Consider the following 14,318-nt stretch of genomic DNA (forward strand, 5'->3'; position numbering starts at 1 on the left):
CAATTGCTGTTTTCTTTGTACCATGGTCCACTTCGTATAGAATCTTAAGCTTTACTTGTATATTTAGAGCTCTCCGTTTCCTCTTTGTCATGTTTTGTGTGCTATCTTTCATAGATTTTTATTCAGTATTCTAATTTGATTTGGTTATGACTAAAAGAACACCTGTCATCGAATAGGTTTGTAATAGCTAATGCACATATTATTGAATTTATTTAAGTGTACTGTACATGCTGATTGTTGAGGTGATAATTGCGGCTGCAGTCCAACAATACATCACAAATGAGTCGGAAATGGATAGTTAGCTCTGTATTTATATTTCTTGCATTCACTTTGGAAAAAAATTAACACTTAGAAATACTATAGCTTCAGAAGTTTGCATTAAAATGAAAGTTAATCACACTAGGAACTGAAAAAAGTTTGTAATATGTCTTAACCGAAATTTGTGTTAACCGATAAAACTTCGCATAAGAACTAATGTATTCCTGTTGGCCCAATATTTTTTTCATGTTAATTGCGAGTTCTCCTTAAATGAGTTCGCACAGAAAATGTTATACTGTAAGTTTTCTAAACACTTGGCCTTCTGAAGCTTGACTTCCGTCACTTTCATTTACGGCTAAGCCCTGTATAAGCCATAAATCTGGCTGTAATTGGTGTTGACAAGTAGGTGCAGTCCCCTTTTAAGATTGATCTGAACCCTCATCGGTTTCCTGTTTACACACTTGTGACAAAATGTAATGTTATTATTCACTGGTTGTTCTACATTGATTTTGGCAGTATAAGATTTTTCTCCAAGACGTGCATGGTTGACACCGATGGAAATCCCTGAGTGTCCAAGCAAGATGAAGGCATAGTTAAAATAATAATAATTATAATAATAATTCCCCTCACAGGATCTATCAAAACTGGCTAATATATTTAATGTACATGTTCAGGACAACAAACATAATCAGAGGAATGTTAACATCTTACACTGAATGCAAACAATGCCACATCATCCATATTCCATATCATGGTCAAAAACCGGAATCTTTTACTTATTATAAAATCATCACTTTCTGCTTTGCCTCAATATGAGGGTGGTTTGATAAGTCTGTCAAAAGAAGTTACAAGAAAAAATGTTTGCTCCATTAACAACTCAACTTACTTCTTGACACAGTTTCCACTGCGGGATAATACTTGCTCCAATGACCCTTAAGATTTTTCATCCCACTGGAAAAATAGATTCTGTCAAACTTAGCAAAACACTCACTGACAGCAATTATCACTTCCTCATTTGATGAAAAATTTCTCCCCAGCAAGACAAAGTTTCAAGTTAGGAAACACGATGAAGTAACTTGGTACTAAGTCTGGTGAACAGGGTAGATGAGAAACCATCTCATTCACTTTGCCCATTGTTATCGCTGATGTTTGCAATGGTGTTATCATGACAAAAGGGTACTTTTTTGTGTGGAAACCTTGGTCCTTTTTTTCAGCTGACGCAAGTTTCAAATGATCCAACAATGAAGCATAATATGGTCTAGTAATGGTACTGCTTTTTTCCAAGTATTCTAAGATGAGTATTCTTTGGAAATCCCAAAAAACAGTGCCTCTCACCTTGCCAGTTGACACAACTGTTCTTGTTTTCTTTGGTGCACTTTCACCATCCTTTGTTCATTGTTCTGAATGCTTTTTGACACTGGTGTGTGATGATGGAGACAGATTTCATTAACATTCAAATACTGGACAATAAGTCTTGTTGATTTTGACTAAACATTGCCAGACATTGTGCAGAAATACTGTGCCAGATGTGTTTTTGGTCAACAATGAGCAACTGTGGCACCCACCTCACCCACAACTTCTCCATAGCCAATTCTCCATGCAGGATATTTTCTACTCACTCAGTTGAGACGTCTACAGTCAAGCAATCTCATGAATTTTCATTCAGCATTCCTGCATTACCAGATCGTGAATTTTGTAAATGATTTCCTTTATTGTCATCTAAAATGGATTGTCGGAGCGTACTTTGTCTTCGTGGTGCCTGTCTGATCACAATTATATTCACTAATACATGAACCATGGACCTTGCCGTTGGTGGGGAGGCTTGCGTGCCTCAACAACAGAGATAGCCGTACCGTAGGTGCAGCCACAATGGAGGGGTATCTGTTGAGAGGCCAGACAATCGTGTGGTTCCTGGAGAGGGGCAGCAGCCTTTTCAGTAGTTGCAGGGGTAACAGTCTGGATGATTGACTGATCTGGCCCTGTAACACTAACCAAAACGGCCTTGCTGTTGTGGTACTGCGAACGGCTGAAAGCAAGGGGAAACTACAGCTGTAATTTTTCCCGAGGGCATGCAGGTTTACTGTATGATTAAATGATGATGGCGTCCTCTTGGGTAAAATATTCCAGAGGTAAAATAGTCCCCCATTCGGATCTCCAGGCGGGGACTACTCAGGAGGTCGTCGTTATCAGGATAAAAAAACTGGCGTTCCACGGATCGAAGCGTGGAATGTCACATCCCTTAATCGGGCAGGTAGGTTAGACAATTTAAAAAGGGAAATGGGTAGGTTAAAGTTAGATATAGTGAGAATTAGTGAAGTTCGATGGCAGAAGGAACAAGACTTCTGGTCAGGTGAATACATGGTTATAAATACAAAATCAAATAGGCATCATGCAGGAGTAGGTTTAATAATGAATAGGAAAATAGGAATGTGGGTAAGCTACTACAAACAGCATAGTGAATGCAGTATTGTGGCCAAGATATACATGAAGCCCACGCCTATCACAGTAGTACAAGTTTATATGCCACTAGTTCCGCAGATGACGAAGAGATTGATGAAATGTATGATGAGATAAAAGAGATTATTCAGATAGTGAAGGGAGACGAAAATTTAATAGTCATGGGTGACTGGAACTCGATAGTAGGAAAAGAAAGAGAAGGAAACATAGTAGGTGAATATGGAATGGGGGTAATGAATGAAAGAGGAAGCCACCTGGTAGAATTGTGCACAGAGCATAACTTAATCATAGCGAACACTTGGTTCAAAAATCGTGAAAGAAGGTTGTATACATGGAAGAACCCTGGAGATACTAGAAGGTTTCAGATAGATTATATAATGGTAAGACAGAGATTTAGGAACCAGGTTTTAAATTTAAGACATTTCCAGGGGCAGATGTGGACTCTGACCACAATCTATTGGTTATGAACTGTAGATTAAAACTGAAGAAACTGCAAAAAGTTGGGAATATAAGGAGATGGGACCTGGATAAACTGAAAGAACCAGAGGTTGTACAGAGTTTCATGGAGACCACAAGGGAACAATTGACAGGAATGGGGGAAAGAAATACAGTAGAAGAAGAATGGGTAGCTTTGAGGAATGAAATAGTGAAGGCAGCAGAGGATCAAGTAGGCAAAAAGACGAGGGCTAATAGAAATCCTTGGGTAACAGAAGAAATATTGAATTTAATTGATGAAAGGAGAAAATATAAAAATGCAGTAAATGAAGCAGGCAAAAAGGAATACAAACGTCTCAAAAATGAGATCGACAGAAAGTGCAAAATGGCTAAGCAGGGATGGCTAGAGCACAAATGTAAGGATGTAAAGGCTTATCTCACGAGGTGTATGATAGATACTGCCTACAGGAAAATTAAAGATACCTTTGGAGAAAAGAGAACCACTTGCATGAATATCAAGAGCTCAGATGGAAACCCAGTTCTATGCAAAGAAAGGAAAGCAGAAAGGTGGAAGGAGTATATAGAGGGTCTATACAAGGGAAATGTTCTTGAGGACAATATCATGGAAATGGAAGAGGATGTAGATGAAGATGAAATGGGAGATATGATACTGCATGAAGAGTTTTACAGAGCACTGAAAGACCTAAGTCGAAACAAGGCTCCAGGAGTAGACAACATTCCATTAGAACTACTGCAGGCCTTGGGAGAGCCAGTCCTGACAAAACTCTACCATCTGGTGAGCAAGATGTATAAGACAGGCGAAATTCCCTCAGACTTCAAGAAGAACATAATAATTCCAATCCCAAAGAAAGCAGGTGTTGACAGATGTGAAAATTACCGAACCATTAGTTTAATAAGTCACAGCTGCAAAATACTAATTCGAATTCTTTACAGACGAATGGAAAAAATGGTAGAAGCCGACCTCGGGGAAGATCAGTTTGGATTCTGCAGAAATGTTGGAACACGTGAGGCAATACTGACCCTACGACTTATCTTAGAGGAAAGATTAAGGAAAGGAAAACCTATGTTTCTAGCATTTGTAGACTTAGAGAAAGCTTTTGACAATGTTGACTGGAATACTCTCTTTCAAATTCTGAAGGTGGCAGAGGTAAAATACAGGGAGTGAAAGGCTATTTACAATTTGTACAGAAACCAGATGGCAGTTATATGAGTGTCGAGGGACATGAAAGGAAAGCAGTGGTTGGGAAGGGAGTGAGACAGGGTTGTAGCCTATCCCCGATGTTATTCAATCTGTATATTGAGCAAGGAGTAAAGGAAACAAAAGAAAAATTCGGAGTAGGTATTAAAATCCATGGAGAAGAAATAAAAACTTTGAGGTTCGCCAATGACATTGTAATTCTGTCAGAGACAGCAAAGGACTTGGAAGAGCAGTTGAACGGAATGAACAGTGTCTTGAAAGGAGGGTATAAGATGAACATCAACAAAAGCAAAACGAGGATAATGGAATGTAGCCGAATTAAGTCGGGTGATGCTGAGGAAATTAGATTAGGAAATGAGACACTTAAAGTAGTAAAGGAGCTTTGCTATTTGGGGAGCAAAATAACTGATGATGGTCGAAGTAGAGAGGATATAAAATGTAGACTGTCAATGGCAAGGAAAGCGTTTCTGAAGAAGAGAAATTTGTTAACATCGAGTATAGATTTAAGTGTCAGGAAGTCATTTCTGAAAGTATTTGTAAGGAGTGTAGCCAAGTATGGAAGTGAAACATGGACGATAAATAGTTTGGACAAGAAGAGAATAGAAGCTTTCGAAATGTGGTGCTACAGAAGAATGCTGAAGATTAGATGGGTAGATCACATAACTAATGAGGAAGTATTGAATAGGATTGGGGAGAAGAGAAGTTTGTGGCACAACTTGACCAGAAGAAGGGATCGATTGCTAGGACATGTTCTGAGGCATCAAGGGATCACCAATTTAGTACTGGAGGGCAGCGTGGAGGGTAAAAATCGTAGAGGGAAACCAAGACATGAATACACTAAGCAAATTCAGAAGGATGTATGCTGCAGTAGGTACTGAGAGATGAAGAAGCTTGCACAGGATAGAGTAGCATGGAGAGCTGCATCAAACCAGTCACAGGACTGAAGACCACAACAACAACAACAACAACAACAACAAAAGTAAATTGTCTTCAATGACGGTGCACAGTCTGTGTGACCTTAATCCAATCCTGTTTTGATTTCTGTGGCAATCCAATGCTTCAAATGAAAACGTTTAGTTAACAGCACGAATCTTGGTTTTCTCCACTGTCAATTACAGTTTACACACTGACCAATTCAGACGGATGTCAACAATGAACTGTACTCTGTACGTTGTTGAAATTCTTTGTACAGTCCTTGGAATAATGAAGCTTACCAACCACAAAGACACAACAAATATGTCCCATTATTTAGTGGCAATTTACTATACTTGTCAAACCATCCTTTTATGTTACACAAGGAACACACAATTTTATTTACGAAAAGTTGTGAAACTGTATAAGTCATCTAATGCTATTGCTGTATATAACATACTGATTCCACTTCTTTTGAATTTATTTCAACTGATTTAGATAAAACTAGGAGAAATGATGACTGTTTAATGCCTGCATTTTCCTGTGTATACATCAACAACAGGAAAATTGTGACTGGAACAATACACGTATGTAACAGGCAATTTGCAGGGATTCTTTTGTCTTAGTTCTCTTGTGCCGTGTTTATGTCAGCATGTACTGCATTACATTATTGTTTCTAAAAACTGTACCACCAAGGAGACATGGGATTACAATGAAATTTTTTCCACAGATTAGGAAAATGAGAATACACAAATGATTAGAATTACAGAACTCTACATGAACTTCGACCATGAAAATTCAGTAAGGTGTGAAGCCACCACAAGCTATAGTAAGAGGCTCCAGGTGTCATGGCATGGGCATGCTTCTGGGGGACACACTGCACATTTATAAAGCATGGACAGTGATTGCAGGAGTGTCAGAATGAATAAGTTGCCAATCAACCATATCGCAAACAGCTCTGATGAGCAATGTCAGGCCGGGATAGCAGTGGCATACATTGATCTCTAAAGAAGTCATACAAATTGCTTGCCCCCATGTGACCAGGCACTGACCTGCTGAAATATGGCATTTGGAGCTGCCTGCAGGGCGGGAGGGGGGGGGGGGGGGGGGCACCAGGCCACAGTGCTTCAGGCTCTAATGCCTCCCTGAAGTAGCTGATGATGTTCCAATTGCCCTCAATATGTAGGAGGTAGGATTGCACGTTCAAGTCAAAGGTGCCCAGAGTACCACATTTGACATTTACCTGCTATGCCACTCAACAATGCAGTCTGCCCAACAGCATCCAACCTGGTAGTGTCTATCATGTATGCTGCCATCCAGTAGGTCAAGTTGAAAAGGGACTCATCTGAAAACACTACATACTGCCACTCAGCACTCCAGTGACTGTGATGCCATCTAAGGAGATGGTGGTTTCGGGTCAATGTCCGTTGTAGTGCTCCAAGGTCGAGCAAACATTACAGACAAAGCTGTTCTGTTGGTTATGGTCATGCGTACGAGATGGTGGTCATCTCACACTGTGTGGTCCAAGCACCACCTTGTGTATATGATCCTCTTATATCCATTGGTTCCACACATGCATCAATGTTTTAGTAACATGCGCTATACAATCAGCAATGTTGCCATACGACAATCTCCGAGACCAATCATTCTGTCCTGTTTGGACTCACTCACATGCTGATATTATGTCTTTTGACATTGATAAGGCATATCAGCACTTCCTTGCACATTTCTACTTGATGTGACAGCTCTGCACTCTCTAAGTGCTGTGTTAACACTGACCTGTCTGGTAACACAACAGAGGGTGCTGCTGGGCCTATGTGGAAGCCATCTCTCTGCAACCATTAATCAGTTATTACAGTTCCACTGTTCTACACCACCTCCAATTTTGGAGTGATTTATACCATTACTACTGTGTGTTGCAATTATCACGAACATTACTGTATTATATAAATGACAACACAGCCACAGATGGGAGAGTTACCTTGCTTACATATTGCACAAAAAATCCTGCATAATTAGTCCAAAAGAACTATACTTTCCACACAAGGTAACATAACTAATGGTTATGCTTTTCAACTCGGCAAATTGAAATTCTCTCAAAATGTAACCTGAATACAAACAACTACATCAGACATTGGATGTATTTAGTCAAATAATGAGAACAACAAAGAAGTAGATACTGCTTAGCAGGACAAAAGCCGGTCACAAATTTTCCTTCAGTATCTACAACTAAAACTCAATTAAATTCATGAAGAAAAATGTTCATATTCACTGAATGTTGTAAAATTTATGCCTCACTAACAGGAACATGCAAATGTTAAGTTCTCAGGGTCAGCAGACCCTTCTTCAGAACCCAGATAAAAGAACCACATGTCGAAAGCTAGAGAAGTACTGCTCAGAAATCAACAGAAACACACAAGAAATTAATGCACCACCTGATGAAATGTTGTATCTGAGGAGGAAACTATGTCTCTGAACAATGAGGGGTATGTAACATTTCATAACTAACATTTTTTGTATGTATATCAGACACTGGTAAAAATATGATAGAGATACAAACTACATATGTGAGCTGGACAATAGATATCACAACCTGAGTTTCACACACTTTAAATTCCTACAAATCATAACTAAAGAAAGCACATAAAAAATTAAAATTATTTACTGTATATGTTAAAAGTTGTAACTTCTTATTGTGCAAATCTTAGAGCTCAGTAATGTCTGACCTACAGGTAAAACTTATTATTCATTTTAAAACTGTGTTAGCAGAAGAACATTATTTCACTAATGTAGGTGAAGTAGCTGACGTTTGATTGGTAAAAGTGGAAAAAGCCTAAGAAAGTGCGAAAACAAAAGCAGGGGAGAGTGGAATATGTTAATGCAACAGCTGGAAAAGTTGAATGTACCTTGCAAATTCCAGTTGTGTATCCTTAAGATTTCCAATGTTCAGACTGAAAAGTGTTGGAAAGGTGTAAGCACGCGTCGTTGTTGGATGTGTCGTATCATGCCGATGAATGCTATGTCAATATCTGAAGTTTGGGAAAATTGTGATACATACCCAGATAAAACAATAGTATAACTGTCACACCACTTGCAGCTGTAACATTATATACTGTAATTCTACGGTGATATATGTGGAAATAACAATTAAAGACTTACATGGTTCACCAGATTCTAATCTTGACTGAAGTTCTTTGATTTGAATTTCTTTCCTCTTTACCTCATGAGACAACGTATCATACCTCTGACGCAAATCTCTCAACTCCCTGTAACAATTAAAGTGATGCTGAGCATAATGAATTCCATTTAGGTGTAAAAAAAGTGGTGCAGATTTACTGTCAAATGGCTCTGAGCACTAAGGGACTTACTGTGGTCATCAGTCCCCTATAACTTAGAACTACTTAAACCTAACTAACCTAAGGACATCACACACATCCATGCCCAAGGCAGGATTCGAACCTGCGACCGTAGCAGTCGCGCGGTTCCAGAATGTAGCACCTAGAACCGGCCGGCGGATTCACTGTCCAAAATAAATATCATCATCCTAGATATAATATTACAACAAAAAAGAAGGATACTGTACAGTGAATATATATATATATTTATACCAACTAATATTTATTAAGAAATCACCAGCAATCATCTGTTATACTGTATGCAAGTATATAATACTATAAAATAATGGGACTACCACTCTGAAACACTATTTTAAAAACATACATTTACTCATTGTACCTCTCAATATATACCCATCCTCTATCCCTAAAATGCACCATGCAAATCTTCCATTGATGGAAACAGTGCTGAAACTCTTCCTCTGTAGGCTCCTCAATGATGCATACTGCTTTTTTCTTTCACTCCTTCAGCAGATTGAAATCTTGTTCCTTTTAATACACATTTGACCTTTAAGAATAGATAAAAGTCATGCGGCATTAGGTCAGGGGAATAAGGTGGGTGGTGTAACACTGGGATACAGTACTTTCCTTGAAATCTGTTAATAGACAATGTGGTACGAGCCAGTGCATTGACTATTTCTCCCACAATTTGAGTCATTTTTTCATATTTTCTCATGGAGCTGAGCAAGCCCATTTAGGTAGTAATATTGATTAACCCTTCAGGAATCTAGTGAAGATTCACTTTGAATATTGCTTTGCTCTTTCGAGCCTTTTTTCGCTCTCAGTGAAGTTGAGTCCTTCCCATGTACGGACTGCTGCTTGATTTCTGGATCATAAGTGCACAATCAAGATTTGCTATATGTTTCCATTCTTTTCAAGAAAGTAGTATCATTTTCAGTGGTCTTCAAAGTGTCAATACAAACGTTTTCAGGAGCTTCTTTTTGTTTGATCACTGCAATTTTCGGCACCTGTTTCACACACATCTTTATCACGTTAAACTGGTTATGTAAAATTTGCCTTATGCATTCTTCCCCAATTCCTACAGTTTCAGCAATTGAGTGAATACTCAAATGATAGTCAGATCAAATCAGTTACTTACTTTTTCAATACTTTCACGTGTTTTTGATGGTGAAGGGCATCCTGGCCACGAGTCATCTTCAGTGTCTTCTCAGCTATCTTTGAAATGTGTGAACCACTCAAAAACCCACATATGCGATAAAAAGTCTTTGATGTACACTTATATTTGTAAAACACAATTTGTTGCTCTATTATTTCTCTTATCAATTTTCCGGATAAAAAAGATGTAACACAAACAAAGGCCATGGCCACATTGATCTGTCTACAGAAACCAGAGATGCTGCATTCCACTATTGGTCGCTCATCTTTGGCACAGGTCTACTTACTCCGTGAAAGCACCAGCTCCATTATTTTATGAGCACATTTCTCATATAAATCAGAGAGTATATGTCCGCGACTTCCCAAACCCAGGGACAATTTCAACCCAATTTTGCACAAGAACTGCAGACCTAATGAGTATTAGCACTGTGGGTTTTTTTAATATCCTAGTTCCAATAGGCTCGGAGATAACACGCAAAAATATGTTTTTTTCAGCCGCTGCCGTAAGACTGCCCTGCACAACAGATAAATTGTGTGGGCACTGTATCGGCCTACCAAATCAACCTGCTTAGCATGTGAGCCTAAATGGCAAGAAACAATTTTCTGAGCACTGACATGTAGGCTGCCCTATTTGACAGGTGAATAGTTTTGGAAATAATATCTGCCTGTTTTATTGATCTGCTCTGCTTGCCAGCCTGTACATCAGTGGCAAATAAATGATTTTCAAGTCCTTGATGTGTAGCCTCCCCTGCATGACAGAAGTATTGTAGGATTAGTGTCTGCCTTCTTTATTGAACCATATTTCAGGTACTACACATGCCAATGAGCATGCCTGGGGTTATGCAGAACGGATAGAGAAGGAAATGGACAGAGTGATGGGGAGGGGGAAAAGGACCGAGAGGGGGGAGGAGGAAATTGACAGAGGCAGGGGAAAAGGGGGAGATGCACGAGGCCTATGGAAGGTATAGATGGGTAGCGGACAGGGAGAGAGAGGAGGGAGGGTAGGAAGATATGATCAGAGAAAGAAGGGTGGAGGGAATGAACAAAGAGAGGGTGAGGAGGAGATGAAGAGACAGAGATAGTGGGGAGAAGTAGACACATAGATGAAGGTGGGAGGATTAGGTGGGTTGGCAGATGGAAGAAGAGGTGGACACAGAGAGGGTGGGGGAGGATGCATGTCCAATATATGTGTTGAATGCATACATGAAGCCATGGGGTAGGCTACTTTTCATAGAATTTATTATTGTATTCTAATGAAAAAGATGTATTAAAGAATTGCTGCTATGGAGGTTTGAAATAAAACACGGATATAAAAATCAGAGCACTGTTTAAACTACCAATTAAATGACATGACAAGAAAACAGTACAGAGTGCTTTTAATCCCGACTCCAAGCAAATTTACAAATACCCCTTGAACAAATTAGATAAAACTGCAAGGGAATTGTAAAAATAGTGTGCAAAACGTAACACATAATCCGTATGGGTGTCCATAACAAATCTGTTCAATCTATTTTAGAAGAAAGACTAAAAAATAGACAAGTAATCCTACAATACCAATGGTACCATCAATCAGTAAATCATTTCAGTACAAAACATTAATGCATAAATATCTGCTTTCTCTCTCTCTCTCTCTCTCTCTCTCTCTCTCTCTCTCTCTCTCTCTCTCTCTCTCTGTGTGTGTGTGTGTGTGTGTGTGTGTGTGTGTGTGTGTCGTGGTGGTGGTGGTGGTGGGAGGGGTTTAATGCACAAGCCGAAAAAGCAGATGGTAAAAAATACTTGGGGAAAATATATATAAATGCAAAAAACTTACTTTTGAGCTGCAATGAGCTCAGATCGAGTCTTTGTTAACTCTTCACTAATAGCCTGTTTGGCCTGAATTTCAGATTGTAAACTGCTCTGAAGATTAAGAAGTTCCATCTTATCAAGTTTTTGACTTCGCCGATTGCGCCAGTTTTTATCCTGGAACAACATGTCTTTGATTATCTTCATACAGTAATATATTTCCTGAACACTCATTACAATCAACACATCCATAATCAAGTAGCAGAGAAAGTATGATGTGACAATAACTACAGAATCAATATGGAAAAATTATAATAATACAATCTAAAATAGATATAATGGTCAGTAAATACAGAATTATGGACAAGTGGATCTTTCCCTCAGATATTAAGAAGAAAGACAGACAATTAGACAATGATACTGAAATTAGAAACAGGAGATGAAAATAAATACCTGACATTTGTAACCCAACAGCATGCATCTTATGCGAGAGAGAAATGGTATTATGTGAGAACTGGCTCAGAAATTGGGGTTCAATAATAATGTAAGAAAGAACAGAGTAATTTAATAACAAAAAGTAATGGGATGATATGAAAATGAAAGAAAGGAAGAAAGAATGAGTTTCAGAGAAAGCAAGAGAACCAGCAGACACAGCAAATAACGAATGGATTGCAGCGAATATCAACAATTGTGTGAATAAATTGCACATAGCCTTCAGGCAGCAAGCACTGCACTAGTTGCAGCTGATATCACTGCATTCAAACTGCAGTATTTATAGCATTATTAGGATGTAACTTTTGCTTTGTTTTGTGGTACATTACATTGAAATATGTCAGGAAGCAACCTAATGTGCACTGAGGGAACTGCATCAACAACTTTCATCTGTACCACACAAAAGAAAAAAAAGCACTTTTATTTTGAAACTTGCATTGATAAAATTCTGCAGAAAAAGTGTATACTGTGTGAGAAGACATGGCTACATTAACGGTTCAATTCTCAGTTTGGAGCATTTACAACTTGAATTTCCTCTATTTCATTCACTGAGTCAATCATTTCCTATATAAAAGCGAACCTTCAGGACCGTGGAAGCGGAAAAAAAATCAAGAGTGCCCAAGAGAGCAATTTACAAACACAGTACTGACAGTAACTAGTTTCAAAAGAAAGCCGGCTTGTTTAATTTTACATGATCACATAAACATGTGTCACAGAACGTAAGTTATCTACAGGCTACAATAATAAAAACCTGTTTACAGTGAACATTGATTTATCTTATGCAACTAACACAAAACTTCAACCCCTGAATTTAGATGTTTAAATAAGTTTTTCCTTTTTTCTATTTTTTAAAAATTTGTTTTGAATTTATAGGGATTACAACTTACTACTTTACCTTTGTTGGGATCTTGTTGAGATCTTTGACTAACTGTACAGTATCCAAACTAGAAATTTAGATAAGAAGGAAGAGCACACAAGAAAATGTCGAACTGATTTTGTTATGAGCAACAAATATCATTATGGACTTTGCTCCTCCAGAACTCTTCATGATACTACTGTGGCAACTCAGTGTATTTCATTGTATGGTCGTCAGCAAAATGAAGAGCAAGGAGGCGAGCTGGAGATGGAAATTATTTTTTAAAAAGTGAAATAAATTCTATCTAGATAATTATTCAAACAAACACACAAATAAAAAAAAAATATTCACGTATACTCTATTAGTGGATAAAGGGATTACTCGTCTCTGCAAATGCCAGATAATAATTTATTATTTGTACTGTAGACTACCATAACATTTTCTTCGTATATTTCAGCTCAGGGAGCTTTACATTCGACAAACAATTTTAATGCTCAATACAGAAATATGACCTCAATTCTAATGGTCTGTCTAGAGTTCGATCCCCAGTTGGTCCTAGGATTTTTTTCTGCCACCTACTACGTCTTTCACCTCTGCACCATTATTCAGAGTCCACATTAAACTGCAGGTTCCCTTATAAATGGCTAAGTCACTTCAGAGGTTGTAGGAATACTACCTTCAATAGGACCCTGCCTAGAAAAGAATTGTGGTCTTGTACATAGCTTTATTTACTTTTCAGTGTAATAAATATAACATAGGTGAACAACGTCATCAGTTACATTACCAACACAGCTCATCAACTGTCTTCTGGACTTGGCATTACTTGGAAGCCACTGATCGTAACTAGACAAAGATAAGAATGTATCCAGCACATCTTAATTTGCAATACCTTCCTCATCTGTATCAAGAATGTCAAAGCTATAGGATATGAATTCAGTGCATACAATTACGCAATTTCTCTTGTTTGTAGTCAAACAAAATGAGTGAACAAATTAAGGGCTCTCTGGGTGGTAACAGTCAAAATCAATAGACTTTAAATCTAACATCTCCTAAAACAGTGATATCAAGTAGCTCAGATGAAAATGGTTCACTGTACTGACCCTACTTGACAGTACGTTTTTCAGCCTTCAAACTGGAAATCTGAACAAAATATGTATTATGGCTACATATTTGATTTGTTCACCAGTGCTTATTGAATTACAGGAAGTGCTAATTTAATGTAAAACTTTTAGAGCCACTTAAAACAAAAAAATCAGGAATAAACTGTTTAAGAACATCATGCTTATGCTAAGAATATGGAGGAAAAAAAAAAAAAAACTTGTATGTGGGTGCACACTGTCATATGAGAGTAAGATTTCTTTTGGATTCTTATAACACTGAAAACATTGGAAATGAT

The 14,318-nt window shown here is 38.2% G+C and overlaps 1 protein-coding gene across 1 annotated transcript in view; it reads right to left on the minus strand.

Annotated features, from left to right (window-relative positions):
* Positions 1–14,318, minus strand: part of LOC126481445 (serine/threonine-protein kinase Genghis Khan) — a 382,862-nt gene that overhangs the window by 173,738 nt on the left and 194,806 nt on the right. Inside the window, exons 17-18 of the mRNA XM_050105210.1 lie at positions 11,603–11,751; positions 8,441–8,547 (exon numbers count right to left, since the gene is read on the minus strand). Coding sequence (XP_049961167.1) covers positions 8,441–8,547; positions 11,603–11,751 — 256 coding nt within the window. The remainder of the gene's footprint in view (positions 1–8,440; positions 8,548–11,602; positions 11,752–14,318) is intronic.

The sequence above is a fragment of the Schistocerca serialis genome, chromosome 5 (genome assembly GCF_023864345.2).
Source record: "Schistocerca serialis cubense isolate TAMUIC-IGC-003099 chromosome 5, iqSchSeri2.2, whole genome shotgun sequence".
Taxonomy (NCBI): Eukaryota; Metazoa; Arthropoda; class Insecta; order Orthoptera; family Acrididae; genus Schistocerca; species Schistocerca serialis.